Source organism: Genypterus blacodes, unplaced genomic scaffold (genome assembly GCF_046128005.1).
Source record: "Genypterus blacodes isolate CSIRO-AG114 ecotype Tasmania unplaced genomic scaffold, CSIRO-AGI_Gbla_v1 ptg000138l_1, whole genome shotgun sequence".
NCBI lineage: Eukaryota > Metazoa > Chordata > Actinopteri > Ophidiiformes > Ophidiidae > Genypterus > Genypterus blacodes.
The window spans coordinates 1,187,530-1,214,675 of record NW_027466940.1 but is presented as its reverse complement, the minus strand read 5'-3'; the positions used below and the strand labels follow the sequence as shown (position 1 = coordinate 1,214,675).

Here is a 27,146-nt window from a genome sequence, read left to right as displayed (position 1 = left end):
GGGGTAATAAAAGATCCTAACACTTTTTTAGAAAACATGAAAGGAAAATTTAGAAAGGAAAGAAGTTTTAATGTTAAAACCTTTGAGCAGTAATTACACAGCTATATACATGATGATGACATGTGGGAATCTGCACCGAGTCCCTGATTACAGTACAGTCGCGCGTCAAACGTAAAAGGCTTCAAGCTGAAAGGCACCAACATCTAATCACAGTTGTCATGTAATGCCAGAAAATCAAAGAGCGTTTCACTTTACAAGTGTATGTTGCAGACTAAGAGGTTTACCATGACTAACATTACACTCCATCTGGACGTTTGAATGCATTATATGGCAAGTATAAAAAGTCATCTTCTGACATCGACCACAATTCAGACTCTTATAGTGGACAAATAAGACCTCTCATCCCTTTAGTTACATTAAGAAAAGATTACCACACAAATAAAAAAAAACACATTGTACCAAACAAATACATACATACATACATACATGCTACATGATGGAATTAACTGAGGACAAACAGTTAAAAAAAAGCTTTTATGACACCAAAACGTTATTTTAAGCTGTGAAAAGTGTTGTGCTTTATCCTCACCAGCAGGTGGCGGAAATGCATTCAAATGACCATGAGTCACATTATTCCCTGAAAAATGTAATCTGGATACAGAGTAAACAAAAGTTAAGAGTGTACAGTAACTGGCACTGCTGGCATAAGAGACAAATGTTGATGTTCAGAGTCGTGAACCTCAACAACAGGAATCTGACGATGTTCCTTCACGTAGTCAATATTTATTTCCAAAAGGTTACAAAACCTCTAAAGGCACCAACGACCGCAATTACACTTCGACTTAATTAAAAGGCCTGGAGATGCAAAGTGAAAATATCAGCCTCTCATTTGACCTTTTAAGGCTCCGCGCAGTCATTTTCCTGCAGCGTTGACGCCACTCGAGCTCGTCGAAATGCCTAAATGTTACAAATGGAACTTATCGAAATGTAAAATATTGCAAAAAAACTAAATAAATCCCACAGTGTTTGTTTGTGTACTGTCGTCTTGTCAAAGTGGATATTTTGGTGCAAAGTTATTTGAAAAAGAATAAAAGTTTATTACGATGTGGTAATTCATTGTCAAGACAGGAAACGCATCACTTACACCTACAAGCTCACAGTTATACCTGATTTACTACGTCCACAGCCAAGTACTATAAGCTCATTAAGTCTCGATATTTAATCCTTATCAGTCTCTGATTAACACTAAACTATTCTGAGTACTTCCATCTGAAAGGTAGACTGTTTATTCTATTTACACAGTAATACTTCTACTAACATTCACCTCGTCCTGCACTGGTGAGTATCTGTACATTTGTAAGTTGTGTGTTTGTGTGTATATGAAATAATGATGCTAAAACTTGTCTTATTACCTTTTGAACTAAGTAGAGAAATCTTAGTCCCTTTGTTGTTGTTGTCTTCTCCTGCAAAGTGAACTGTGTACTTGTAGTGTTTATTAAAGGTTTTTATAAATACATAAATACCACCGTGGCGACGAGAGATTTTTTCTTTTTCTTCAAGAAACTAAATTGACAAAAATAGAAAACAATTAAAAATCGATAATGAAACTCAAACAGTCATTAACCCTGAATAAATACCATTCACCTTTTAGTAAACGAGAGGGGAAGCTCAAATTGGATTGCAGTCGTCTTAAAAAGTATTTGTGTTTTATGTGGAACACTGGCACAATGTTTCATGCATAGAAAACTGTTGGAACCGTGAGACTCGCTGGATGTGTAGTCGGACATTTTGTGGTCTGTGTGAGGATGCACAGCACACAAGTATCCATTTGCCTTCCTATTTGCTGTGTGTACCTTTAGTATGTACAATATGCTGTGGCAGGTAGGGGGTCTCACACTCTGGCAGGGCTTTGGCCTCCAGAGTCTGAAGAGGACATGGACACAGAGCAGCGCCGTCTCTTGGCTGCACCTGAGCCCTGGAGCATGCTGGGATGGAAACCGGCGTGCCTCCGGGCGTGCTTGGTCAGGTGGTCACTCCTCATGAAGCACTTGTCACACATGGGACAGTTGAAGCGCTTCTCACCCGTGTGCGTGCGATAGTGGCGCGTCAGCTCATCTGATCGCGAGAACTTCTTGCCGCAGACAGGCCAGGTGCATTCAAAGGGGCGCTCACCTGAGGAAACACACGCAAATACACACATAAGTATGCGGCACAGGGCTTGTAAGGGCTTTGTATTGAGAAATTACCGTTTTTACTGTCGATTAATCTGGCATTTTAACTGTCCAAGTAATCGAGTAATCTAATGATTTTACATTATACAAAAAACAATGCTGAATTATAATGTTAAAGTTATGAGAGCTCAAAGTGAGAAAAGCTCAAAGTCATGAAGGCGAAAACTGTAAGAAGCTGAGTTTAGTTTAATTTACTTGATCAGAGAAATAACCATCAATTAATCCAGTAATTCATTGTATTGAAGATTTGCTATTTACAACTTTAAAAGGGAACTCACCCCCTTTTTTTACATGTTAAATACACTTAGAGACATGGGAGCACTATTATAAAGCATGTGTGTGGGGAAAACAGCAAACTCTTCCCTGTGGGGGGCGCTGTGCAGAGGAAAACTGATCACATCACAACTGTAAAGTTTAAGAGGGTTGAATTCCCAGTGGATGACCTGTTTTCAGTGATTAGTTTGGATGAATTTGAAGTTTCACAGCCCCATTCGATTTAACAAAATACTAGATAATAATAATCGATTAATCGGCTCACTAATTCACAGCATTTCTGTCAATAACTGCACACTGCACCCCTAATCGAAAACTAACATTGAACTCTCTCAAAAAGTGTATTTTACAATGGAGATACACGTGAACACACGTGAACACACACGTGAACCCACTAGCAATTAAGTCGAAAAGTAGAGCACGGGCTTTTTATCTAGGGCACGTCCATTGTTTCCTACGTGGACGGTGCTTTAATGGAACAATAACTGGAGTATCGATTTAAAAACGATGAGTCACGGGAATCCTCACATGCAAAGCACAACAAGTCTCGATTACGCCTCTAGCTCTCCGCCTCCACGTGCTCCGTCCCGAAACACATGTCGGCTCTTGTTTACAACCCGGCGTGAGGGGCGTGGCATGAATGACGCATGAGGAAGCATGGCGCGGGGTGTGAAGAGGGGGGCGGGGGGGTGAGTGTGGACGGTGGAGGCGGGGTGAGGTTATCTCCGGACAAGAACATGTGGGGAGAGGACAGCAGTGTCGCAGTGCCCCGCGTGTGGGTCATAAAGCGATAGACATCTCGACATTTATTACACAATAAACATATTGAGGAAGGAATAACACGTTCATCTCGTGATGACCTGACAGATACACAACACGGTGGATCATCATGTGACGCCATGACAAGTGTGTGTGTGTGTGTGTGTGTGTGTGTGTGTGTGTGTGTGTGTCTGCCTGCGCGTGCGTGAGTTAGTAGATATAGGAGCAGGTTACCGTGCGCCGCAAATATGGGCGGCGGCACGCGGTGTTCCCAGATCGGAGTGTCTCTGCGTGTCAACACTAAAATATACCCCCCCCCCCCTCCAGTCATCCTGCACCCTCTTATCCGGTCACACACACACACACACACACACACCGTCCAGGCAGATTCATGGGACAACCGTTTCTTCTAATCTGTTATTCATTTGCAGGAACATGTCCCATCTCATCTACACGCATGACGTCATAAAATGGACAATGGGTCTTATAAGAGCAAATATCATATTACTAATGCTTACATGTCGTTGCTGTATAACATCATCCTGACATCATCAACTGTACCTTTAAAGGTATAACCGTACCTGTTCCTATAACTCTATGCGCACTGTCATGTCAAATGTTTGCTTCATTAAAAAAACATTTACTAATGTCACGGTAATAACTCACAAGTGTCGTCTCGTTTACATTGCATCTGCACACACACACACACACGCTGCGTGTTTTGATGTGACGCCAACACTCCTCTGAAATCAAACAATTACGTATATAGAAGTGACGCAGATCTGTGTCGCCTTCGTCAGCAGAGCTCGTGAGTTTCGTAGGCGTGTCACCCACACAGCTTACCGGTATGCACCCTTAGGTGGGCCTTGAGGTGGGACGACTTGCCGTACATCTTCCCGCAACCGGTAAAGGGGCAGCAGTGCTTCTTCTCGGGTGACTCCTGTCTCGCCTCCGCCTTTTTGATTCGGGGCTGTTTAGGCGCCACTGAGCCCCGGCTGTCCCCGGCGTTCACCCGGCAACTCCCCCGCTCCACCTTCTCCGGTGTGCTTGGCTCCGTCCCCCCCAGACATCTGCCGCCTGTCCCGCCGATGGCGTTAGGGCTACATTTGTTCAAGTCCAACAGAATCATTGCCACCATCAGTAAAGTCCTGTTCTCTTGGCTCTCTTTCAACATGTCCTCTGTCCGTCCCTGGGGTCGGCTGGGGACACACTCTGCAGAGAAATCAACATCCGACATCATCGGGCCCGAAAAGAAAGACAAGGGACGTCCAATATATGTAAAAACAACCGGAAAATAGCCCGACGGTCACGTATTCACACCGTAACGCGCGGTTAACCATCCACACGTGTCGTCGTCTTCAATGTGACTAAATCCGCACAGGGTGCGTTTCTTTCTGAGGCGCAGGGCGGATAAACAAACACCCCCTCGGAAAGATAACAGTTCGATTCTTCCTCCTCTCTTGCTCTCTCTCTCCCTGTCTATAGCTCCTTCTTCTAAATACTTGATCGATTAATCGACGCGGTGGCCGTCGCAGCTGTCGTGTCCGAGTGTATTCCGCCCGTCTGTGCGCTGCCACACATGCGTCAACTTGTCCTATTTTACTGAGTGCAGCACTTCGCTCAACTCCAAGAAACAATTTCGCGGAATCCCACGGTGTCATAATAAAGCGGCGCCGTGATTGGTTGAGCAGAAACGTGACTAGTTTTTTGGAATTGCCTTTTCACACGCGCGAATGACGCGGCGCTTTGGCCAATGAGAAGCCGGGGAGCGTCACCAGAAGGCGGGGCCAGCCCGGTGCTGCCTTCAAGTACTGTCGGAGTGATTGATATCAAATGGAATTAGACCACAAATCTGATCTACCAGTGAAAGGTACAGATTTGGTACGTTCACTGAAATCACGCCAAGAAGAGATCTATCTAAAATAAGCACATTAAACTGGTAAAAACTAAAACAAAGGAGAAGAAACATAAAATATAAAAAGTACACATGTCTTTAATCGGGTTTCAAAGCAAGTTTCACCGGATTGAACTTGTCCTTACGAGTTTTGGGTGAACCACCTGAAGGCAACAACAGGATGGGGGTTGGTTCATTCACAGCGCAGCACCCCCTCATAGGCTCACAGTATAGCCACAACGCCCTATGCTATATTCATCCTTGTTTTTTTGTTTTTGTTTTTTTTTCACAAGGAGACATGCTTTTGTTGATATACTTGTTTGAAGCAGATTGCAGAGGGAGAACAGTTTGCTGGTGTGAATTGGAACTGCACCAGACTGAGGATTGGCTTGCATAGTGTCATTGATTAACAGTACATTCTGAGCAAGTGATGGATTAAAAAGAGAGAAAAGCAGAGACCTACACAGCCAGCAGCCTGACAAACCAGTTGCCACACATTGTTTATAGTAATTTCTGCTTGCAGAGAGAGTCAATAATCCTTATGCAACATCATGAGCCACATAGTGTAGTTCACTTTGAGTTTGTTCCCCTTTGTTGCGCATTGAGCCGTTGACTGTATTTGAAGGTGTGAAAATAGTTTGGACATATAGGGCATTCGCCATTACTCATAAGCTACTTGCACCCTGCTTGCACTACAGCTGCAGAGCTATAGACTGTCCTCTGTCCAATCACTGAAGATCAAACCATACATCCATGTACTGTGTCTGTTTTGGTGTCCATTCTAAAGAGAAAAAAAATATGTTAATCATTGGTGTTGTATGTTTATCTGAGTGTTTTTCCGGAGCACATCGTGTTTTTGTCCTGTTTGACTGCAGAACTCCACTGGATTTACTAACATGTCTATTGTGGGATGAGGTATAATGAGGTGTGATGCAAACAGCCTAAATTGGAAGAGCTAACAGCGCAAGGTTGATAAATGATCGAACGCCACACTTTGTTTAGGCAGCATCCTCATGTCAGCAGCTGCAGTGACATCCAGCCAGGTCAGCGTGCAGGGAATGTGACTAACAAATCCCTGTGAAAACTGAGTCACGTTTCCCTTTCTTGTTTTCCCAGATGTTAGATAACCTTGACCCGGTGTCTCCAAATGCTTGAAGTTGTGGACCTTGTTTGTGTCCCACTTTGAAAAGCCACGGTCCTGATCCTAAATTAGCGCGGCCCTCAACTGTTCTTCACTGTCCTCAGCGATACACTTGACCTCCTCAGTGACTTGCGGAAAGCTGTAGGACTATATGCTGCCCCTGACTTGGCAGAATAAATGTCTGATCTTTCATTTCTTGGGAGCCAAAGAAAAGAAACAGATGTCAACAAAAAATATGAACAAATACAGCAAATGCATTGTGAGGATGTGTGCGTGTGTTTTCACCACACAGGGAGATGTCAGAAAGGAAAACCAAGAATGTGTTTGTTACAAGACTATTGTAATAGTTAACATACACACACCCACACACACACACACTGACCCATGAAAACTTTCCAGTGTTATTCTTGCCTTTGTGGGATAATTCTTGAGTCAGAGAGGTTTAATTTTCCACATAGTAGATGAACAAGATGAGTAATTCATAAAGTTCATATTTGATAATTGAATAATGTATACATGTGACACCACTGTTGTAACTTTGTTAATTGGACACCATTGTTATTCAATGGCATCTCCTTGTTAGTTTGATGACATCAATATTGTTTATTGGCATGAGTAGATTTGGAGTTTGATATAAGCATCATTGGAAGCAGTGAGGCACATTTGACTTGAAGTCAAGTCTTACCCATGAAGTGATACATCTACTCTGATGAATGGGCAACAACGTGACACATGACAGATTGACTCGGAAATGTTGGAAAATCTGTCAGAGCGACACCACTGCATTGTTAGTGTCTGATATCGATCTATGTTTAAGATTAAGATTAAGATTAAGATACTTTATTCTTGTCATGTTGCATGCAATTCACGGCGATCACATGCACTTCATATTTGTCTTGAACCTCCTACATATCACACACACACACACAAACAAATGCACTACAGAGGGGGTGCAGGGCAGCCATTCTACAATGCCCGTGAAGCAGTTTGGGGTTCGGTGCCTTGCTCAGGGGCACCTCGGCAGTGCCCTGGAGGCAAACTGCCAACTCACCAGCTACCAGTCCACTTACTTGGTCCATACGGGACTCGAACCGGCGACCCTCCCAAGCTGAATCCCTATGGACTGAGTTGTAAGGGGGACGCGGAAGAAAACGTTTGGGAACCAATGATTTAGACACATCAGACGTGTTTATTGTATATTTATATGTTGATACTAATGCCTGCGTGATCAGAGTATAATCCAGTGAGAAGTGTAAATTATTCTGCTAATCTGTAACTGAAAGACAATATGTGAAGCTGGGCTGTGTGTGTAAACACTGGGGGAATATAATGCAGCCAGTGCACTTGGAAGTGTAACAGGACCCTCACATGAGGGGAAAGAATTCTTCCAGGCAGGCGGTTGGTTCATTCAAGGGCAGCACAGGCAAAGTTCCTAGAAAATCTGGCTCAGGCTTTAGGGGGCGTTTGAATTGAGCAACGCTTCCTCTGGCTCTGATTCTCTTTTCTTTGGAGAGTTCTGCCCATTATAGTCTAGGACATGTGCTGTTTACCCGAGAGCTGTGAGGCTCGGGAAAGAGAACAGTTTGCAGAACAAGGCCAAAGTACACAGGCAGAGGTTCCGGTGTGTCACTGTGTGTTTCTTAAAGATACACAGTGATTCATGTTACAATCTAGATACAAGTGTAAACAAAAGGGTAACATGATCCCTCTTTCATACTGGGACAAACATTTTAAAGCTCTTTTAAGGCCTCTGGTTGTAAGAAACGTCCTCATCTGCCAAACACATGAAACACTGTAAACTTTACAGCAAAACTTAATTCAAAACACGATTTACAAACAGTCACGATGACATTTAGATGGAGTGTAAATATTACAGCGTAGAATGATTTCACAACTGTGCAGAGGAAGCAGCGCCACGCCTCTCCTACAACTGCACAAACACACACACACACCGCACGCAGGTCCCGAGCAGCTGAGGCTCGTTACTCTGCAGCGGTGAAACAGCTGTGCGGTCACGGCTCGTAAACGGGCAAACGGGCAAACGATCGAAACATTCAACAGGTTCGATAAATTGGTGATCGGCAGTCAGAGTTCCCGCGGCTCAAACACAAAGGGACTTATTCCCAGAGGCGAACTTCTCCTCCTCCGCTCCTAACCACGCCCCCACGATTCGGTGACGAAATCCTACAAAATTTCCAGGGAAAAAAAATCAGGTTGAAAGAGGATCTTCGCCTGAAAGTGCTCTCCACCTCCTCCTCCTTCTCTTCCTCCTCCCGCCTTCAGTGAGAGCGGTAAACATTTCCCTGAAAGAGAGGAGGCGCCTCTGCCGGTGCAAGAGTTCAGGAGCGCACCGCGAATGTGGGGCAGGTCACTGTGTCTGCTGTTGTGTCGAGGGCAGAGTGTGTGTGAGTGCGTGCGAGCGCCAGAGAGAGAGAGAGAGAGAGAGAGAGATGAAGGAGGGAGTGTGCATGTGTGTAATGGAAGCACAGAATGTTCCGTCCATGTGCTGACTGAGCTGACCACCCCCGTCTGAACAGGCATACCGACTGGACCTCCCAGTCCAACAGCCTCCTTCAACAACATGTCCAGCTATTTAAGCAGAGAATGTGTACATATTGACTACAACACGCACAACACAGGCAGCAGCAGCAGGTCCAGGGCCTCAGCCAGGCCGGCATGAATGCTCAGGCCCCATTGAGGTCAGAACAGGCCTCAGTATGGGCCTCAAGTTGGTCTGAGGGTTAGACTGGAGGGCTCAGAGGGAGCCGGAAGCCTCCCAGAAGGGAACAAAACTTCCAAATACAGTTGATAGTTTCATGGTGAGGAGTTGTTATGTCATCTGCAGTGTAACAACACCACATGGTTCTACCTACATGTCGAAAAAATACATTCAATTACCAGAGTGAGACATTGTCCTCTTCTGTGCCGCTGTGGTGTGTTTGAACCACAGCGGTCAGGTTAACAAGCATTTCCTCCGTTTGCTGACCGTAATAACAAGAGAAGGTGAACAACACACACGCTCACACAGAGAGATGGCAGGCAGCCAAGTCCATAACAGATAAACGGTGATTATTTTCAGGGTTGCTGGAGTTGACTGACAGCTTTGGATGGAGTTGTCGGGTTAATGGCTAACAAGCTCGGCGGCACAGCTGGCCTGGGCGATAGAGGGGGGGAGGGGAAGAGAGGACAGAAGACACGCAGAGAGGACACACTTCCTTATCTCAGGGAAGCAATGTGCGAACAGAAGCTCCGATTCACACAGCAGGAGGTCCTCAAAGAGGGCACGAGGTGGATTCCTGCGCGTTTGGGAGCTCAAAGATGGATACAGGCTTCAAATTCTCTGCTGTTTGATCTCACAGATCAATTAAAATGTTCACTGATAAGTTTTCAGTTCAGTCAGGTTTTTGTTGATAAAGGCTTAAAATGAACTGATACACTACACTTTGTTATTACACTGTTCAACATTGCGTCTTTCAGCACTTACATGATGGATGTCTGCGCTATATTTGGGCTTATATGTGTAATATGAACATAACCCAGTCGGTCAGGGTGATACCAATGGACAGCTGAGGAAGGTGGCAAGTGGACCACATATGGACTTTATGTAGTAAAGTTGCTAAGTGCAGTTTTTGCAAAGTGGATTCCACATCCAGAAGTGACACACTGAGCAGTCATTTGTTCTATGCGGTCAAAACCCCACAAATCTGATTATCTTAGTTAGTTGGCATGTCTCCTTCGTCTAGATCAGGGGTGGGGAACCTCTGCTGTTTGATCCGGCCCGCGAGACGATCAGGGGTCGGGAACCTATGGCTGGCGAGCCAATTAGAGACAGTTCTGAGCTGACATTGATTCAAACGATTAACAAGTAAATAATATAGTTATTATAGTCCTCCCCGTCAGAGCGGGTGATCGCAGCGCAAATTGTGAAGCAGGTGTGGCATAACAACATGATGATTAGCGGCCATTATGACAACACAGATGTGAGGGTAGGGTCAAAAAACAGGACTGAGTCGTTTGTTGTCCAACATTAAGCCAAAGATACCTCAGGAGTTCGGAGATGATGCGGCTGGCATGCAGACTGCAGGAGTGTGCTGTTCAGCTGCTGCCACACTAAAGGCTGTTCATTTCTCCAACATAAACTACCTCCAGCGTCATTTCAGAGATTTTCTACAGGCCTCACAACCACAGACCAGCCCAGGACCGACTCAGCCGACCTCTTCACCTGCGGGATCATCTGAGGTCAACCCAAGACAGCTGATGAGACAACAGAACACACAACCGATTTCTGCAATAAGTGTCAGAAATCACCTCAGGTACGCTCGTCCGGGGTCTTCATTTGTCTGTAGTTTGCGGTCATAATCCGTTTGCGTGTGCAGGGGCTCACCTTCAATGGCAACTGGCATGCTGGAGAACAGTCCTCTTCACTGCTGAACAGTTCCAGCTCAACAGAGCAGATGGCAGGCAGCGTGTGGTGTTGGGTGGGTGAGCGGTTTGCCCGGGGCGGCGGTGGGTTGATGGTATGGGCAGGCATATCCTTTGGGCTATTGGGCCTCAATTGCATTTTATCCATGGCAATAAACCAATGTCCAACAGCTTCATGCAGAAGAAGTTGTTTGACAAACATTGAAGAATGGTAGAATATTCACAGGCTACAATCAACAATGTGATTAACCTGAAGGAGATCATCACATGAGGCAAATGGTGGACACACATTCACACCAAGTTCCTGGTTGGTCCTCATTGAATCTTCTTTTTTGAGGAACCTGTGACTAACAAACTCACATCTGTAACTCCAATCACGTGAAATCAATAGATAAGTGCTTAATTAATTTATTTCAGTTGACTGGTTTACAATTATTATCTTTGAACTCAGTAACATCTTTGAAAATAAAGTGTTGCATGTCTATTTTTGTTCTATATATTCAACCAGGCCCATGTAAGCGAATATGTCGACACACAAGTCAGTGATTTGGATGTTCAGATGATTTTCTCTTACAGGATTAATTTCTGTTAGTAGCAGAGGTTTTCAACATCAAACTCCAAAGGCAGCAGCGTGTCACACTGCCCCGCCGTAAGCACAGAGCAGCCTGTGTGACGGGCGTGATTACTCGAAGGTTAACACACTGCTGCCTTTGATGTTTTATGATGTCGACAATGAGGCAGTTAACAGCCTTCACCCCCAATGTGTAAGTCACATCCTAAAACAGATTAAAAGAAACACAACGTTTTTGATCTTTTGCTTTTTGATCACTCATTCCGTCTCCCTCCATCGCATGATAGAACTCTAAAAAATGCTTCTAATCTGTGTGTGTTGGAATTTGGTCGACTTGCAAACAGTGCCGGGAGAAGTAAAAACAGACGGGACAAAGTATACCAATCTATTTAATTTGTTTATTTAACAATGCATGCCAGACATGATCCTATTCACATTGAAGAATACAGATTTGTATTTGCATCCAAATACTCACTACTGTGATTTCATATTAGAATCTCTCCTTATCGTTCTCTCTCATCTTTACAGGTTGCTTCTGTACAGTCTGAATGGAAGAACGGCATGCATTTAGAGGACATTAAATAAAGTGTGACCATTTGGGAGGAGCGTGGAGGGGGGGGGGGGGGGGGGGGGGTTCCTTTTCAGTCGTCAAAGCAAATCATCGGCGATTATGGCAGACCTGTAGTTAGACACAGTTCATCATAGGGGGATAAATCTCACATTGTAATAATCGTATGCTTATGGAGGGTACAGTGAAAATGTTTAAAAGTACTTTACAGAGGGATTCTATTGGATTGTTTAATGGCATAATGTCCAGGGAACATACACACACACACACACTTCTATATTCTATCGACAGCCATTTCCAGCATACCTTGAGCCACATACACGAGAAGTGATGTGGACATGTATGGCATCTCACTCAATTACTGGAAGGATTTAAGGAAATGAAACCCAAAATTGTGAACAGGACGCATAGGAGGAGGCTAAACCTGACCCCTCTATGTCCCTCTGTTCTCTGTTTTCACAGGCAGCCGCGAGCTGAGTTGAGCTTTACTTGGTTTGTCCCCAAGACGGCTACACAGTAGAGTACGACTCAGCTTGCCTCCCTTTGGTTTGGCAAAGTTTGGTTTGTGTTCAGCAGTAAGAGTCAGTTGTTGGAGCGTGACTGCGGGTGTCACTGCTCAAAGATAAAGAATCCTACTGCGTTGTTATGAGGACGGATTGGATCTAAAACTCCAGTGGGTGAAAGAGGAAGTTCATATGGGAAGATATATTGCAACATATAAAGCCCCCCCTCCCCCTCCCCCATAGGTGCAGACTCATAAAGCACAGTGATTATAAAGTGTAAGCCTTTTACTGAAGAGAGATTAAAACCTATTACGTTCCGTCACCTTCTCCAGTCTTCCGTATCGCGTAATTCCGTAATACCTCACATCACCGTGATGAAGTTGTACCTGAGCATTAACTTGGGGTCGACCTTTCCTCTCCAGAACATCCTGTAGTCTAATACCTTTCTTAAGCAAATGCCCACGCCGATCCCCTGTTAGTATGATAGTATAGGCTGCGTCAACCTAAAAGCTGCTGAACCCTCTATCAGATCCACACACCACACACTCATGCACACTGAAGGTTATGTAACGCTTGTGTTAGTTAGTGGGTTGTGGGAATCAAACAAAACAGTAAATCCAATAGTATGGCTCATCTGCTGCTGCTTTGTCGCCATCTGTGGTCATTCGGTGTCACGCGCAAAACATCATCATGTCATGTTGGATTCTAATAAACGTCCCTAAAACCAATGACACAGTCTACTGCTCACAACCACACCCCCCCCCCCCCCAGCACACTGTACACCAGATGTGCTTAATTAAAGAGTGAAACCAGCCTCTGTATACGCAACAGCCACATATTGGAAATAATCAATCATATTTGGGTTCTAGGATTAGGGAATAAGAAGTAAATTTCACAGATTTGAATCATTTCAGCCCCCACAGACTCCATCCTTGCCCAAATGCACCCAAGTGTGATATACCGGCGACCACGTGAAGCCGCGCCATCTTTACATTAGAAAAATTCCCATAAACTGCTTGATAAAACGTACGATAAAAACTATTTTAAATACTTTGAATATTATTGAAATGTACAATATATTAGACAATTCTATATTTAACAAATAATATAATACATCAGCATTTAGTGCATGTAGATGTCATAGTTTATTCAATTTAAAAGCTTAATTAGAAAATACTTAAAATCTGACAAAATATCAGAAGATATAAATATGAATTTAGTAATTCAAACAGGCATTTAATTATCAGTGAGATGAGAAAGAAAACGTCAATAAATAGAATCAATCTCGAAAAACAAATGTGGTGCGATCAAACTGAATGATAATGTTGATGAAATATAAAACAAACATTTAAAAAAAATCAGTAAGAATCTCTTATTTGTCTCTCTTATCTTGACAAAGCTGTGACAGGAGGGCAAACTCTTCATCTCTGACTCTTTCCATCATCAGAAAAAAATAAGAATGATTTTAAAACACTGATCTCGCTTGTTATTTTTTTTGATAATAAACCCAAATTTCATATTATTAAAATGCATGCTTTTCTTATATCGGACTCAGAATGCATATATACTTGAAAGCTTCCCCGCCCCCGCAGCCTTTAAAGTGAATATCTTTGCCTTAGATGTCGACTGTACATGATTTCGCAATGGATTTAGTCTCTTCGGGACAAGTCTGCATTTTTCAAACCTCCCTTTGCAGCGGCCAGACTCTGAATGAAATGTGAAAATAAGAGGAGGGGGAAAAAGCAAATGAATGACAGTAGTGGACGAGATGAAGGACGGATCCATTAGCTGTGAGCTGATATCAAACAGAAATGTCAAAACCTGAAGGAGAGCTCGGCTACAAGAGAGTTTTGGTTCCTTCAAACAATACCTTGAGTGGATTGATATTTGGTGTCAGGTGCAGGCAAAGAAGGTTCACACCAGGTTAACCAGGTTTACGTCATTGCTTTTGAAATAGGCCCATAGCGCCCTCTTGTCCCCAGTTCTGCAATTGCACTTGTTAAAGCTGGCCGGGATGAAGTCTTCCTCCATGTGTGTGTGTGTGTGGATGAAGTCTCCCTCCACGTGTGTGTGTATGGTGTATGGTGGTTTTGACGACATTCTCCCGCCGCGCTTCCCTTTTCTCCTAATGCATCGTCTGCTCTCCTGATAGAGATCTGGGCCTGGGGTTGAAGATATTTTTCACCTGCTCATTTTAGTCTTGGGTTGATTCCTCCGTCAGCTTCTTCATCACGCGGCTGATTAAGCCTCCAAGTTACTGTTCCTATCACTACAGATAGAGACTGCTGACACTGAGGAGACGTGTGATAAAACTCCTGACTGGAGTGTGTTGGCGCTCTGCATTACCCAGCACTTTTCTGGCACTTGCTGTGTTTTCTGTACTTAATGTCCTGCAGACTTCATGCTTCATTTTCATCCAGGAACAAATACAGTTTTTTTTTAAAAACTATTTGTGTATCTGTGGGTAAGTTGTTGCCAAGCTACAGCAACAATGTGGGGAAATATTTCCTGACGGTTCCACAACACTTCACTGATTTTCTTTAGTAAGCAGCCAAACGTGTCGACTTGTTTGCTAAGTGTGGGCAGATTTAGGACGACACGAACAAAAGAACAATCAAAGAAAAGTGTATATTTGTGACAGTGTTGATCTCTATTAGGAGACGTTACGTGGCGATGCTGCTTCTCTCCTAGTGTTCGTTTCTCCATTTGTCTCTTACGTTTCTATCATAATGCAGCTAAGAGTAACTGTGTACTTCCCTCCACTAATGTGATTGACATGTGATGCAACACAGTGACAGAATGTCTTACTTGACATAATAGGTGGTAGGTGGAAGACATACACATACACCTTCCATCGCCATGACACCCAGCTGAGAGATATTTAGCTACAAGAGGAGGTAAAAACTAGTCTAGAGTCATAGCTCTTTGTTTTTGACTGGTGTGTTGTAGGACCCTCTCACCCCCCGCCCCCCTCCTGCATACAGGGTGAAGTTGTCCAGCATTGCCTATGATTTCACATTTTATGATCTTGTCAAAAGATCAGCAATGATGGGCAACTTCACCCTGCTTTCACTTCGCCTGTGGCCCTTTCAGTTTTAATCCGTGGTCCTATGAGTGTGTGAGTGTGCTAACCAGTGTCCTTGTCACGTGTAGTTTTGTCTATCAAAGCTGCGGAAAGCTGACGGAGTTGCCAGCTTCCTCATAGAAAGGCTGTCAGTCTTGGCCGCATCGGGCCGCGCTCCAGACTTGCTCCTGAGGAAGGGGTTTCTGGTTCCTCCCAAACCCCGCCCCCCTGGCCCAGGCCCCCTGTCTGCCCCCAGACCCGGTCCCCTCTCCATCCTTTCACTCACTGACAGGCTCTTCCTATGCGGAGGGGCCAGCGTGAGGGAAGGATGGGAGTCGTCTGAGGAGCAACTGTTTGCTCGCTCCAGCTTGGAGAACGGGGAGCAGAGAGGGGCCCCGGTCGGAGCTCCAAGGCCCCCGAGACGAGGGGTGTCAGGAGTCGGAATCAGGTCCTCAGGGTCCTCAGGGTCAGACTCTGTGTGACTAAGTTCCGCCTCTCGTTCTGGGTGAGAAGAGCCCACGTCTGACGGCTTGTCAAAGGGAAATGAGGTGGATAATCCCGGGGAGTGTGAGTGTTCTGCGGGAGTGTACGGAGCTGAGACACAGCGTGTATCAATACAGTCAGTGATGCTGGTGTACTCTGCTGCTTTTACCTGAACTCCTGCCCCCAGGCCACTATAGCAGCCCCTCGGTGTGAACATGAGGCTGTGGGACTTGACCAAAGCAGGCTCATCCAGGAATGTTGTACCTGCAGTGGAGAGGTAGCGGCTGCTCTTGGAGCGCTCCAGCAGCCCTGCTGAGGGGGGGGGAGAAGGGTCCAGGTCCCAGAGAGGTAAAGCGGCGTCTGGTAAGAGGCTGGCCGAGCACAACGACAGGTCAGCCGCTGCACTATCGTCAAATATGGCTCCAGCTGTAGCGCTGCTGCCCGCGCAACCCTCCGAGTGCCTGTCGCCCAAACCGCTGGTCACAGTGCTGCTGAAGTCCCGGCCTCCCGGCAGCACCGTCTCCATGACATCAGAATGGAGGGAGGACTCCCTCTGGAGGGGCGGGGCCATTCGGAGAGGATCTAGAAAGACCTCGGTGGGCCCCACCTCCTCAGAAGCCGATACATAGATATCAATGCATGACGATGGACGGTGCTGCTGGGAGACTGACAGCGTTGCCAGGGGGAGGGGCTTAGACTCCTTGGGGGCGGCAGATGAGGACACAGACTGTGAGCTATTGGCCCGGTGGAGACTGAGCGAGCGTTCCTTAAAGAAGCTATCAGCTCGTTCGACTCCACCCGCTCGCTCACCTCCACGACCGCCTCCGACGTAAAATGAGTGGCTCCTTGTCCGTGTGGCCATGCCAGTGGGCGAGGGAGGGGACATGGAGCCCTCTGCTGCTCCCTCTAGTGTTTCTTGCAGGCGGTACGCATTCCCCTCTGTGCTGTTGAAGCTGCTCTGGCGGAGGATGTAAGCCGCGTCAGGGCACTCGCCGTGACGGAGGATGTATGCCGAGTCCGTGCAGTCGGATGACGTGCGGGAGCGCGCTTTGTTCACCTCGCCGCGCTCGACGCCCGTCACGCGCTCCAGTGCGACGGTAATCCGGCCGATCAGCTCCTCCATCTGGGCGAGACGGATGTCGACCGTTTGCAGCGAGGCCTTCATGAAGTGTTCCCTCTCGTTGACCTCCTCCAGGCGCATGGCCATGTTCTCCACCCTGAGAGGAGAGAAGAGTAGGGAGAGACAGAGAAGAGAAATGTATGGAGGTGATGTACATGTTCCACAGTCAATATGCTGCTGGAGGACGCTGGTCTGCCTTTCCTGACCTCTCTGATGTGACTCTGATCCTCTCATCATTGGAGGAGTGGAACCGGTCATCTTTCTCTCTGAAGTACTCCTCTATGCATTGCTCCTCAAAGTCATGGACCTTCTTCAGCTCATCCTCAGTGATGAAGAGCTCTGTAGATGAAAGGGTTATGGTCAGTTGCGAGGCTACAAGCTTATTTAACCATCTGATAGACACTTGTCACATCCCAACGGTGATGCTGTCCACACTGTGTCCATCTGAAGTGAATTGTGTTTGTTTTATGGTTTTCCTGACACTCACTCAGCCCATAGTCCCTCTCATCATCGTCATGCTTGCGCCATCGACAACATAGGTGCTTCAGGACCATTGTTATGTGACTGAAGATGATGAGGGGTGGAGGAAGGACTGGCCTCTCGTGGAAAGTCATAATGAGCTGGTACCGCTGGAACTTCCAGACCTGGTTGGAGATGGACTTCACTTCGAAGAACGTGTTACTATTACGAAACCACAGACAGGAATGCTGAGTCAGCCAGGGGAGATCACAGGCATCAGGTAGTATCTCATATTAGAGGACTGATTGATTACATTGCAGTTCCCAATTACAGAGACAATATGGAGATAGAAGAACAGAGAAAAGCTGGTGGCTGTGATGAGCTTTTGTTTTTTGAAAGCACTTTTCAGTAATTACTCTGCCAAATGTGATGAGGAAGATCATCCACGCTACAAGGATTATTCAGAGGCATAATAACACATCATTAGCATGATAATATCTCAGTAGAAGAAGCACCATACCATTGTGATGACAGGAATTACCACAAAGCTCTAATGACTGCATCCTAACAGCTGCTACTGTCATCTCGCTTTCTCTTTATAAAAGTATTAAGGTAAACAGACACATTTTCTTTTTAACAATATTTAAGTTGCTAGAAGGAATAACTTTGGAGTTCAATTAGACATTTTTCCCTATAATCACATTTACCTAAACAAGCTGTTTGTTAAAAGTTGGAAAACAAGCGCAAGAAATGAAAGTGTGTACATACTTGAACACAGCTATGAGAAGGTTGACCAGCAGTATGTTGGCCACCAGCAGGTAACAGGCCATGATGGCGGGAACAATCCAGGCGCCGGTCTTACAGGGAGGCAGTGTTACCACCCCGTCGTCCGTGGTGATGTTCTGCCCACAGGGGGCTGCGGGCCGCCACAAGACAAATACACAAGTCAATGCACCGCAGATTATGTCTGTGATAAAGTCGGGAAACTGTCATAAATAAATTGACGTTTGCATAGAAATTGTAGATGGGAAACTAATAAGAAATGCCAACGCACACATAAGAAAAGCAAAGGACAAACAAACAAGGAAATCTGAGTAAAATCCACACAAAGGAAAGCAAACACAGAACATTCAAGCTTTCAAACTCTAATGCAAGACAGCAATAACAAACACATACTCGCAGTCCTGACACATAGCAAACAAAAGCTGGTATCATATTTAGCAAACAAACAAGAAGCATAATTAGCTTTATGCTTCTTAAAGGAGTGGACGTTATAATGGAGGGGACTCTGAAAAACAATTGCATTCATGTATCATCACAGTTTGTGTTCCCAATATATTTAAACATATATTCAATGTTTAAAATATATTGTGGCATATGTGAGCCATAGCTTCGGTTAGCAATGATCGCTTTGAATCATTGGAGATGGTGTTTAAGGAAACGGCGTGTTTTTTCCATCGGTGATGGTTCAGTTGGCTTATCTGGGGAACATTCAGCATTTGTTCTCGGTTCGTTTGCCTCTAAGATTCATTCTAGTCATGCTCGTCGTTACTTGATGTTCAATTGTTCACACAATGCAGCCCAAAGATAGAGAACTGAAGTAATTTTTCTATTTTGAAGTCATTTTATTTCTATTGTTTACCTTCAAAGAAATTTGGTTTAAAAAAAACTCTGACAACTGAACCACGTGAAAAAACAGATTCGCGATGATGAAATGCTGTGTGTGTGGTTGGTTATGTGTGTGTGTGTGTATGTTGCCTCTTTGTTCTTCAATAATGTGTCAACCATGTCTACATTGTATACATCTGTGCTTACACATGTTTGATATCAGTTAAACAAGTTGCTCCAGGTGGAAGCAGAGCGGATGGTGATGTGGTTTATATGACAGATGGTGTTAACATGGCAGCTTCACTTCCTCAAATGAAGCAAATAGAAAGTTCAAGGAAAAATGCAGGAAGAAACAACAAGGGAATATCAAACTTTAACGTTTAAACTTTGATAGTTCCTTTTGCTGTGCTTCTGACTGAAGTGCAACCTACCAAAGATTTCACAAACATAAAAGTATTAGAACACATTTGAAAAGTATAACTGCCATGTAACCATTTGTCCAAAATTAGGCAGGATAAAGTTGCCGGTAGAATTTCACATTAGGTCAACCGACTCATTCTCTTCAGCAAGTCGTATAGAATGAGGATTTTATTTTACATGTTCATGAATTTGGTTGTGTTGTAGATTTTGCTCGGCTGACCCAAGAAACCAAACACAGGAAGGCAACTTTAACCCTCAAAGCTTGTGTAGCTGCATGCACACTTGTCTTCAGTGGCCTCTAGTGGTAGAAGTGGGCATGGCATGGTATTGATGCGGGGATGATAAACAGGTGGGGGAGGCAGGTGTGGTTAAATTGAGGTCTGTGTCTATAGATTTACTGGGAGTTTGACTGCACTGGGCATTGTGGGATGGAGCACTACTACGCCAGGTTCCATGAGTGCGAAAGTAATTATCGCCGAGCCAGAGTTTTTCATTCAGCCTGTGCTGTAACTTCCTACTATGCATATCTGAAACAAAGAATGAAAACATTATTTCAGATCTCTTCTCTTTGGGCCACTCCTCACATTCTATACACACACGTTCATGTTTACTCCCATGCGAATAGATAACAGAACAGCACACAGATACACTCTCAAAGCATCTTCTCACGAGTTTGATTTATTGAGTTAATGAATTTCATTTTCTCTATGTTGTACAAAATCACATAGAGGACGGGAAGCAAAGACAACCTGGGTGTAAAGCTCAGATGGTGCAGAAACAATTTAACCAAATCCACGATGCATGTCATATTATTTAGCTTAACCACCAATTACTGTTAAATAATGCATTAATTTGTAATTGTAATTTATAACACTATGAAGACTGCACTGGTTTTAGTATAAATGTGTTACAAAAGCTCATCCTCAATTGATATTCAGACCTGTGGAGGAATAAATGAAGCATAATTCTGCACTGTGGTTAAAGTATCCATTCAGTCATATGGCTCTCATGGTTCAGACAAAGGAAATTACTTCACCAAATTAAAATAAAATGTTTATTTGGACTTGTCACTCTCTTCCTGAACTTACGGTCAATCTGGTCAGCAAATACTTCTCCATAGATCATCCAGTAAGGCATGAAGAAGATGTTCCTGGCCAGCATCCAGGATGGGTCTTCATTGGGGTTGAGGATGGCCTGCCGTGCCACCCCAAAACTCATCAGCACCACCAACATGATGATCACAAAATACATCATGTCGATCATCTGACGGAGGTAGGGGGGCAAACATGGGAGAGAGCATGGAGGGGGGAGGAGAGAAGGGAAGAGAGAGAATGTGAATGCAGGGTTTAATGTGGAAAGAAAAAAGAAAGAGAGAAGTAATGAGGCACAACAGCAAAAGGGAACGGCTCGTGTTTGCAACACTGCTCCCCCCTTGAGAAATATAAACATGTCTGATAAATGCTGCTCATCTGCATTTAAAAAAAAATAATTTATAGTCCTTTCAGAGTCTGGACTAGTCAATACAGATTCAATTTGCTCTGGAATTAAGTCAAAATGAGAATGACTGACTTAATTTGGGTAAATTCCGAGCTGATGGAGAAAGTCACAGAGAGCCAAACTCCCACTGCATGTCTGAGTGGGCGTCTGTTCTATTAGGACACAGACGTATGGAAACATCATGGGACCTGTAGCTGCTGTTTCATAGCAAATGAATCATTGTTGCATCTTTCTTAGAATGACAAAGCACCCAATTTTCTATTACTAAGTGCAGTGGTAGATACTCATTTGTCAATTTAGACAGACTCTGCAATGGGCCTGTAACCATGTTTCAGCTCTCACAAAGACTGATGAATGAAACCCTTAACCATGAGTACAGATGCGAGTGAAACCGGAGCCTAAACCTAAACAGATGTAGGGAGGGTCGCTACAGAGCAGAGCTTGTGTGTCTTTACTAATCAGGAGTAAATAGTCTTTACAATAACATGCTTCTTCTAGGAATACTGTTGATCATAATCTACTTTGGGTGCTGCCGCATGATACATTCCCATGTTGCTGAATGCTAACCACTGATTCTCATAAGAGCGTTTCCGTCCAGCTCCAGCACACACACACACACAGCTCTTGATCCTCTCTGTTGCTTTGTCCTCATGCCTTCATATCAAAAGCTTGTGATCTCTGAGATCAAACGCAGGGGTCAGGTTGAGGGCTAGAGGCTTTAACATGCACCATACACACCTCATACAAATTGGATGTGAATTGGATGGTGTGTAATCTATGCAAAGTAAACCCACACTCTCTTATAGTCACTATCAATCACCCGTGGCTAAAAACGGTAAAGTCAAGGTGTAAATAGACATAAATGACAATAACCTGACAAGGGTAACAAATAAACAAATAGGCCCTACGCACACACACCCACACGCCCACACCCCTGCATCTTCTCACCATCTTTCCAATCATCATCACATAGGGGCCGAGGTACTTGTTGACCCCGAAGATGTCGAGCAGCCGTATGTACCAATAGATGATATTGACGCAATAGATGACGCGCCCGTAGCTCATGAGCGGCGGCTCCTGCAGACGGAGAACCATACCCACGGAGAATATGAGGATGGCCATGAGGTCTGTGATGTTCCAGTACTCCTGGAGCCACACCTTCACCTTCTGCAGCAGCTTCCCCGGCTCTGACATCAGGATCTGGCAGAGATGGTTTGGGAGGGGGGGGGGGGGGGAAGTAAATCATGAAGAAAGAGCAAGGAAGTAAGTGGAACATGAATGCATTACATCATGTCCACCATTAGAGGGCAGTATAAGTTCACCAATCAAGGCTGGTGTCAATGTGACACAATGATTAATGCATTTCATACACTTGAATTACAAGGATACCCAGAAAGTGAGGCTGGACTGGACGGTCTCATTGGTCCACATACTCTCTCTTTCTCTTACTTTCCTCTCCGCTCCTACCTCTGCGTCTGCATCTTTCCTCTCACTTTTCTTTCTCTTTATTCTTGAATCTCTCTCTCTCCCTCTCCCGTCCTGGTGAACCCCCCCTCTCTCTCTCTGTGACTGTACCGCGTGATGCTTTCACAGTGAACTACCTCTCTCATCTTCTCAATGCCATTGGTGAAGATGTAGGCGATGACGATCCACTCTTGAGCAGAAGGCCACAGGTCCATCTTCACAAGCACGATGTAGTTGAACAACATCAGGTAGCCCACATATGCCATCTGGATTCAAACACAACAGCAGAAGGCAATTAAACCAGCCTGTGTGTATGTGTATGTGTGTGTGATGTGTGTGTGTATCACTGCGGGTGGATGCCCTTTGCCCACATTAGCATATATCAATAACATTACATTGTTTGTCTGCACACAAATTGTCTTGATGCACATTTTGAATGGTGCTAAGGTGTAAACTGGTCCAACTGAACTTGTTTGGTAAATAAGAGACCCCAATTACTCTCTTACTCTCTTCTCTTTCAATGTCGTTTTCAGATCTGATAAAAGAGATTTGATGCCAAGACACCCGATTGCTATAATCTCACATTTGGCCTGGAAATGTCACTCGTGTCTCCTGTGGCTGTTTCTATTTAAAAAATCCATGTCTACTGTCCACCTTCATTTTGCCATGCACAGGCTCATCAGGATATCAAAAAAGCAACGTGTCAAACTTAGATCAGGCAAGCTAGTCGCCCGACCGTCTGCAAATGAAAGGTGGAAGCCCTAACACAAAGGTGCAAACACTGTAATCCCCCTTTCCATCCACACCTCATTTACATGTCGTGGCTTAACCGGGTGTCAGTCAGCAAGTTGACATTTAGTGTAACCTTTAAGCGTTTTCCGTGATCAGTGATCCATTATCCTGTAAGCGTTTAAGCTGCATGAATAACACTGAGGACTCATACGGGGAGATATGCAGAATTTGGTGTCAGCTGTAACAGAAAGACCTTCGATTCGGTAGAGTAGTTTGAAAAAGTTCAAAAATTGTGTCTTTAAAGTAATGAAATTGCAGATTATAGGGGATTGATTCTCACATTTCACTCAAGTGAGCTGGGGAAGTGATGTTAATGATGTGTGACCTGTGCTGTCTTCAGTCCCACATCCAGCTGCTTTGTGTGATAGAGTTTGACTATTATTGGTCCTAAAAAGGGAGCAGAGCTGCCTATGACGGCATTTTAACCCAGAGAAAAGCCCTGCGTCTGCTCTTTGAGCGGATAATGAACATTACAGTCGGGGTTGTTTCTGTACCGTGTAGGGCTGCAAGGCAAACGGGAGGAGGCGAGTAAACAGCCAGAGAAGACAAACCCAATGAAACAAAAGAGAATCCAAATATTTTCTCAGCATAAATACGCAACGAGGATCCTGCTGGTGTAAGAGACGTGCTACTGGGCGAGCAAGCCAGCGGGTTGAAGGAGCTTCCGCCGGTTGTGGGAAATAGATTACATCAACAAACACAAGCCTTGCACACACACTCACGAGGACAATGCGCACACACACATTCAAAAACAGAAGCATGGTTTCTACACAGCCTGCATGCACACACACACACATCCACATACTCGCACTATGTAAACACACATGAATATGACCTTGATACACACACACACATGTGTTTACTTGTCCCCCTAGCAGAGTCACCACACAGAGGGCTTATGTCTTTACACTGTCCTCACCCGCCCCCCCCCCCATCAGCCTCCCCAAATTTTCCACACTAAAGTGCCGCGCCGCAGTAAAGCCAGATAACGACAGCATGGAGCAGGAAGTTAACGACAATGGAGCCGCTGTAGAAACCGCATGCTGACTGCAGGGGGGGCGGCATTCGATGGCTTGGCAGAGATAAGACCCCGATGTGCTGCTGTAATTTCAGGGTGTTCTGTGGTGCTGCTGCAGACACTGACCGTATGGAACCAGAACTTGACAATTGGAGCGTTGTAAAACTCGTAGATCTTTCGTCCCAAGGGGATGAGGCGGTGGCGGTTCTGAACCTCTTCGACATCCTTCTTCCTGGATGTCTCGGTGGATACCTTACCAAGCATGGCCTTACGGGGGACGCCAACCGCACATGGAGGGCGGGACAGAGGAATGGAGAGAGCGGGAGGAGGAATGCATGGCCGATTGGAAATGCGGAGGGAGAGAGAGATGGGGAAAGACACAAATTTGTGGACGGACGGAGATTTGATGAGGAAATTGAGGAAAAAAGAGACAAAAAAAAGGAGAAAGGGGGAGATGGTAAAGAAGAAATGATTACATTCTGGCCAACATTACAACGTTTATTATCATAATCAAAGAAGCAAGCACAGGCAATGTTATCATTCCAAAATGTGAGATGTGTGTGTGAGGCTGAGTGTTGGGTGAAGGCTGGTGACACGCAGTATGGGGCTGACACACACATGCACGCACGCACACACACACACTCACACTCACACACTTACACACACACACACTCATGGATAGTGTCTCAGACAACGGGAAATAGACAAAACGAGACAATGACAGAAACGGGGAAGGAACAGAAAAGGAAAAAAACAAAACACTGAAATATCTCATTAACAGCTGGGACACTTTGATTTATCCATGAGAGGGCTGGGGGCCGGTGCGGTCATGGGTCATGGGCTTATGCAACACCAGAACTCTAAGGGAGTCGGTCCATGAAATAGTACTGATACTGTAGATGTCTTCAGAACTGTGCGACAAAAAATCTGCTCCAGTTGTTCCAAATATTTGAAATTTTAGGTGGAAGTTTCCAAACCTCGGAGTCAGCTGAAACGGCGATGATGTCACCAGTTGTAATATACCAAATATGTGAAACCTCCAACTAAAGTTTAGCCCCTTCCAGGCCCGAGACTGGTGTAGACGGGCCTTTAGAGTGAACAGTATCAGATGCCACCATGCCGTCACTGCGCTGAACATGCACATTGTTCCGTCAGTCATCACAGTGTCGGTTCTTCAAAAAGCATCCGAGGTTAAGGACAAAACAACCTCCCCCCTGTGGTGTAGCAGTCGGTGTGGATCAGTATGAATCTTTACAGGATTCATAGTTTGGGGGTATCTGGTGCATTTATACAGCCAGCAGCCAGGGCAACGTGAGGCGTTTATCACAAAAGCACTACAGGGTTTCTTTGTGAAGCACGGCAGTGCGCTCAAGGACTACAGAGTCAAACATTACACTGGTTATCTGGCTGTACTTGATGCAGAGAGATGGAGAGTATGTACAGTGGTGCTGAAAGGCATTCAGCTTCAGTTCAATCACTTCACGGGACAATCTAGGCTGAGGCTTGTGTATTAAAATAAGTATGAGTTTGCTTATGCTTAATACACACACGCACGGGATCCTAGTGTCATGTCTGGGATTGACTGAATTGAAATGGAACGTGTCCCAATGCAGATGAAGCAGGACCAACTGGTCCGCCGTGAGCTGGGAGAAGGTGCTCAGACTCTGCATGGTTCCAGCTCTGCAGCAGCAGGCGTACACGGTTACATAATGCAAATGCCTGAGCCTCCCGCGCTCAGCAGCCGACATGCTGAGGTGCTGGAGGGAGCCATCACTGGCGGGGAGAGTGTGAGGGGCAGCAGTGGAACTCGCATACGGTACTGTACCTCGATAAGAACTGAGCTAGGGAGAAAATGACAAAGGACAGAAAGGAGGGAAGGAAGGAGGGAAGAGAGAGGCAGGGAGCGAGGGAGAGAGAGAGAGAGATAGAGTCGAAGAACAAGAGGTGGAAATCAAAAAGAAAGAAAAGAACCAAAGCGAGAGCTGGGGAGGGAAAGTGGGTGGGAGACTGAAAGAGAGAGAGAGCAAGAGAGAGAGAGAGAGGGAGGAGGGAGGAAGGTAGGTAGAGGGAGAAACATACAAGGAACCCACAAGCGGCGACAGACTGAGACGCTACAACTCCACCACCACGTCTTTGCTGAGACGACGAGTAACAGGAACGGCTGATTTGGCTGGAAGGGTCCAGTAGGCCAGAACGGAGAACAGACGTGTGTGTGTGTTTACATGTGCACAATCCCGTCGTCTCCTTGTGGACACAAGTGGCATTGCATGGCACTGCATTTGGTCCACAGGATCAGACCAGAATGGCACAGAAATGTGTGTTCTGATCCAAACTAAGTGTGTTATGTAGAATTTATGTGTCTGCTGAGATGCAGGGCTGAGACGGGTTTTCTCACCACGGAGTTGTACTGCGCCTCACAGTAAGATCTTACTGTGAACTCCATGTCTTCCTCCTCCTTCTCCTTGACAGGTTTCTCGGGCTCCTCTTCCTCTTTCTCCTGCAGGTAGGTCTCCTGGTCCTGGGGCATGTAGGACATCTCATCCTTGTTCTTGAACTCCAGGCTCAGAATGGACGGCGGCAGGAGAAGCCCTAGAATTACCTGGGTGGCGAGTGAAAGACAGAGGTGGTGGATGAGGAGGAGGAGGCAAATTAGAAAGAAGACGTGAGAGCGCTGATTTGCTGATGTGACAATGGTTTAAAGAAGTGCAAGCACTGCTGCGGAAATGAGAAATTAGAGATATATAAAGAGAGAACAACTCCAGCTTCATAACCCCTCTGTGATCTACACACACACACGCGCGCAGCATTTGAATAACCCCGTGAGGACCTACAGGAGCTGGGATGGCAAAGCTTTTGTGT

At 45.3% G+C, this 27,146-nt stretch overlaps 2 protein-coding genes across 2 annotated transcripts in view; both read right to left on the bottom strand.

Annotated features, from left to right (window-relative positions):
* Nucleotides 1-48: 48 nt before the first annotated feature.
* Nucleotides 49-4,950, bottom strand: klf9 (Kruppel like factor 9). Its single transcript, XM_076164686.1, has 2 exons — nucleotides 4,107-4,950; nucleotides 49-2,172 (listed from the first exon to the last, which is right to left on the bottom strand). Exons 1-2 carry the CDS (start codon nucleotides 4,501-4,503, stop codon nucleotides 1,892-1,894), a joined length of 678 nt encoding a protein of 225 aa, XP_076020801.1. The 5' UTR covers nucleotides 4,504-4,950; the 3' UTR covers nucleotides 49-1,891.
* Nucleotides 4,951-15,444: 10,494 nt separating this feature from the next.
* The window catches only part of trpm3 (transient receptor potential cation channel, subfamily M, member 3), a 79,390-nt gene continuing 67,688 nt past the window's right edge, over nucleotides 15,445-27,146 (bottom strand). Inside the window, exons 17-25 of the mRNA XM_076164763.1 lie at nucleotides 26,683-26,886; nucleotides 24,414-24,554; nucleotides 22,615-22,743; nucleotides 21,962-22,213; nucleotides 20,605-20,779; nucleotides 18,257-18,404; nucleotides 17,517-17,710; nucleotides 17,236-17,368; nucleotides 15,445-17,126 (exon numbers count right to left, since the gene is read on the bottom strand). Coding sequence (XP_076020878.1) covers nucleotides 15,506-17,126; nucleotides 17,236-17,368; nucleotides 17,517-17,710; nucleotides 18,257-18,404; nucleotides 20,605-20,779; nucleotides 21,962-22,213; nucleotides 22,615-22,743; nucleotides 24,414-24,554; nucleotides 26,683-26,886 — 2,997 coding nt within the window. The 3' untranslated portion in view covers nucleotides 15,445-15,505. The remainder of the gene's footprint in view (nucleotides 17,127-17,235; nucleotides 17,369-17,516; nucleotides 17,711-18,256; nucleotides 18,405-20,604; nucleotides 20,780-21,961; nucleotides 22,214-22,614; nucleotides 22,744-24,413; nucleotides 24,555-26,682; nucleotides 26,887-27,146) is intronic.

What these genes read in the sequence shown, in the direction of transcription:
- klf9 (XM_076164686.1), bottom strand. Translation starts at nt 4,503, where the DNA reads ATGATGTCGGATGTTGATTTCTCTGCAGAGTGTGTCCCCAGCCGACCC. An exon ending in CCACCTAAGGGTGCATACCG is followed by an intron (nt 2,173 to 4,106) that starts GTAAGCTGTGTG and finishes GTGTTTCCTCAG; the next exon opens with GTGAGCGCCCCTTTGAATGC.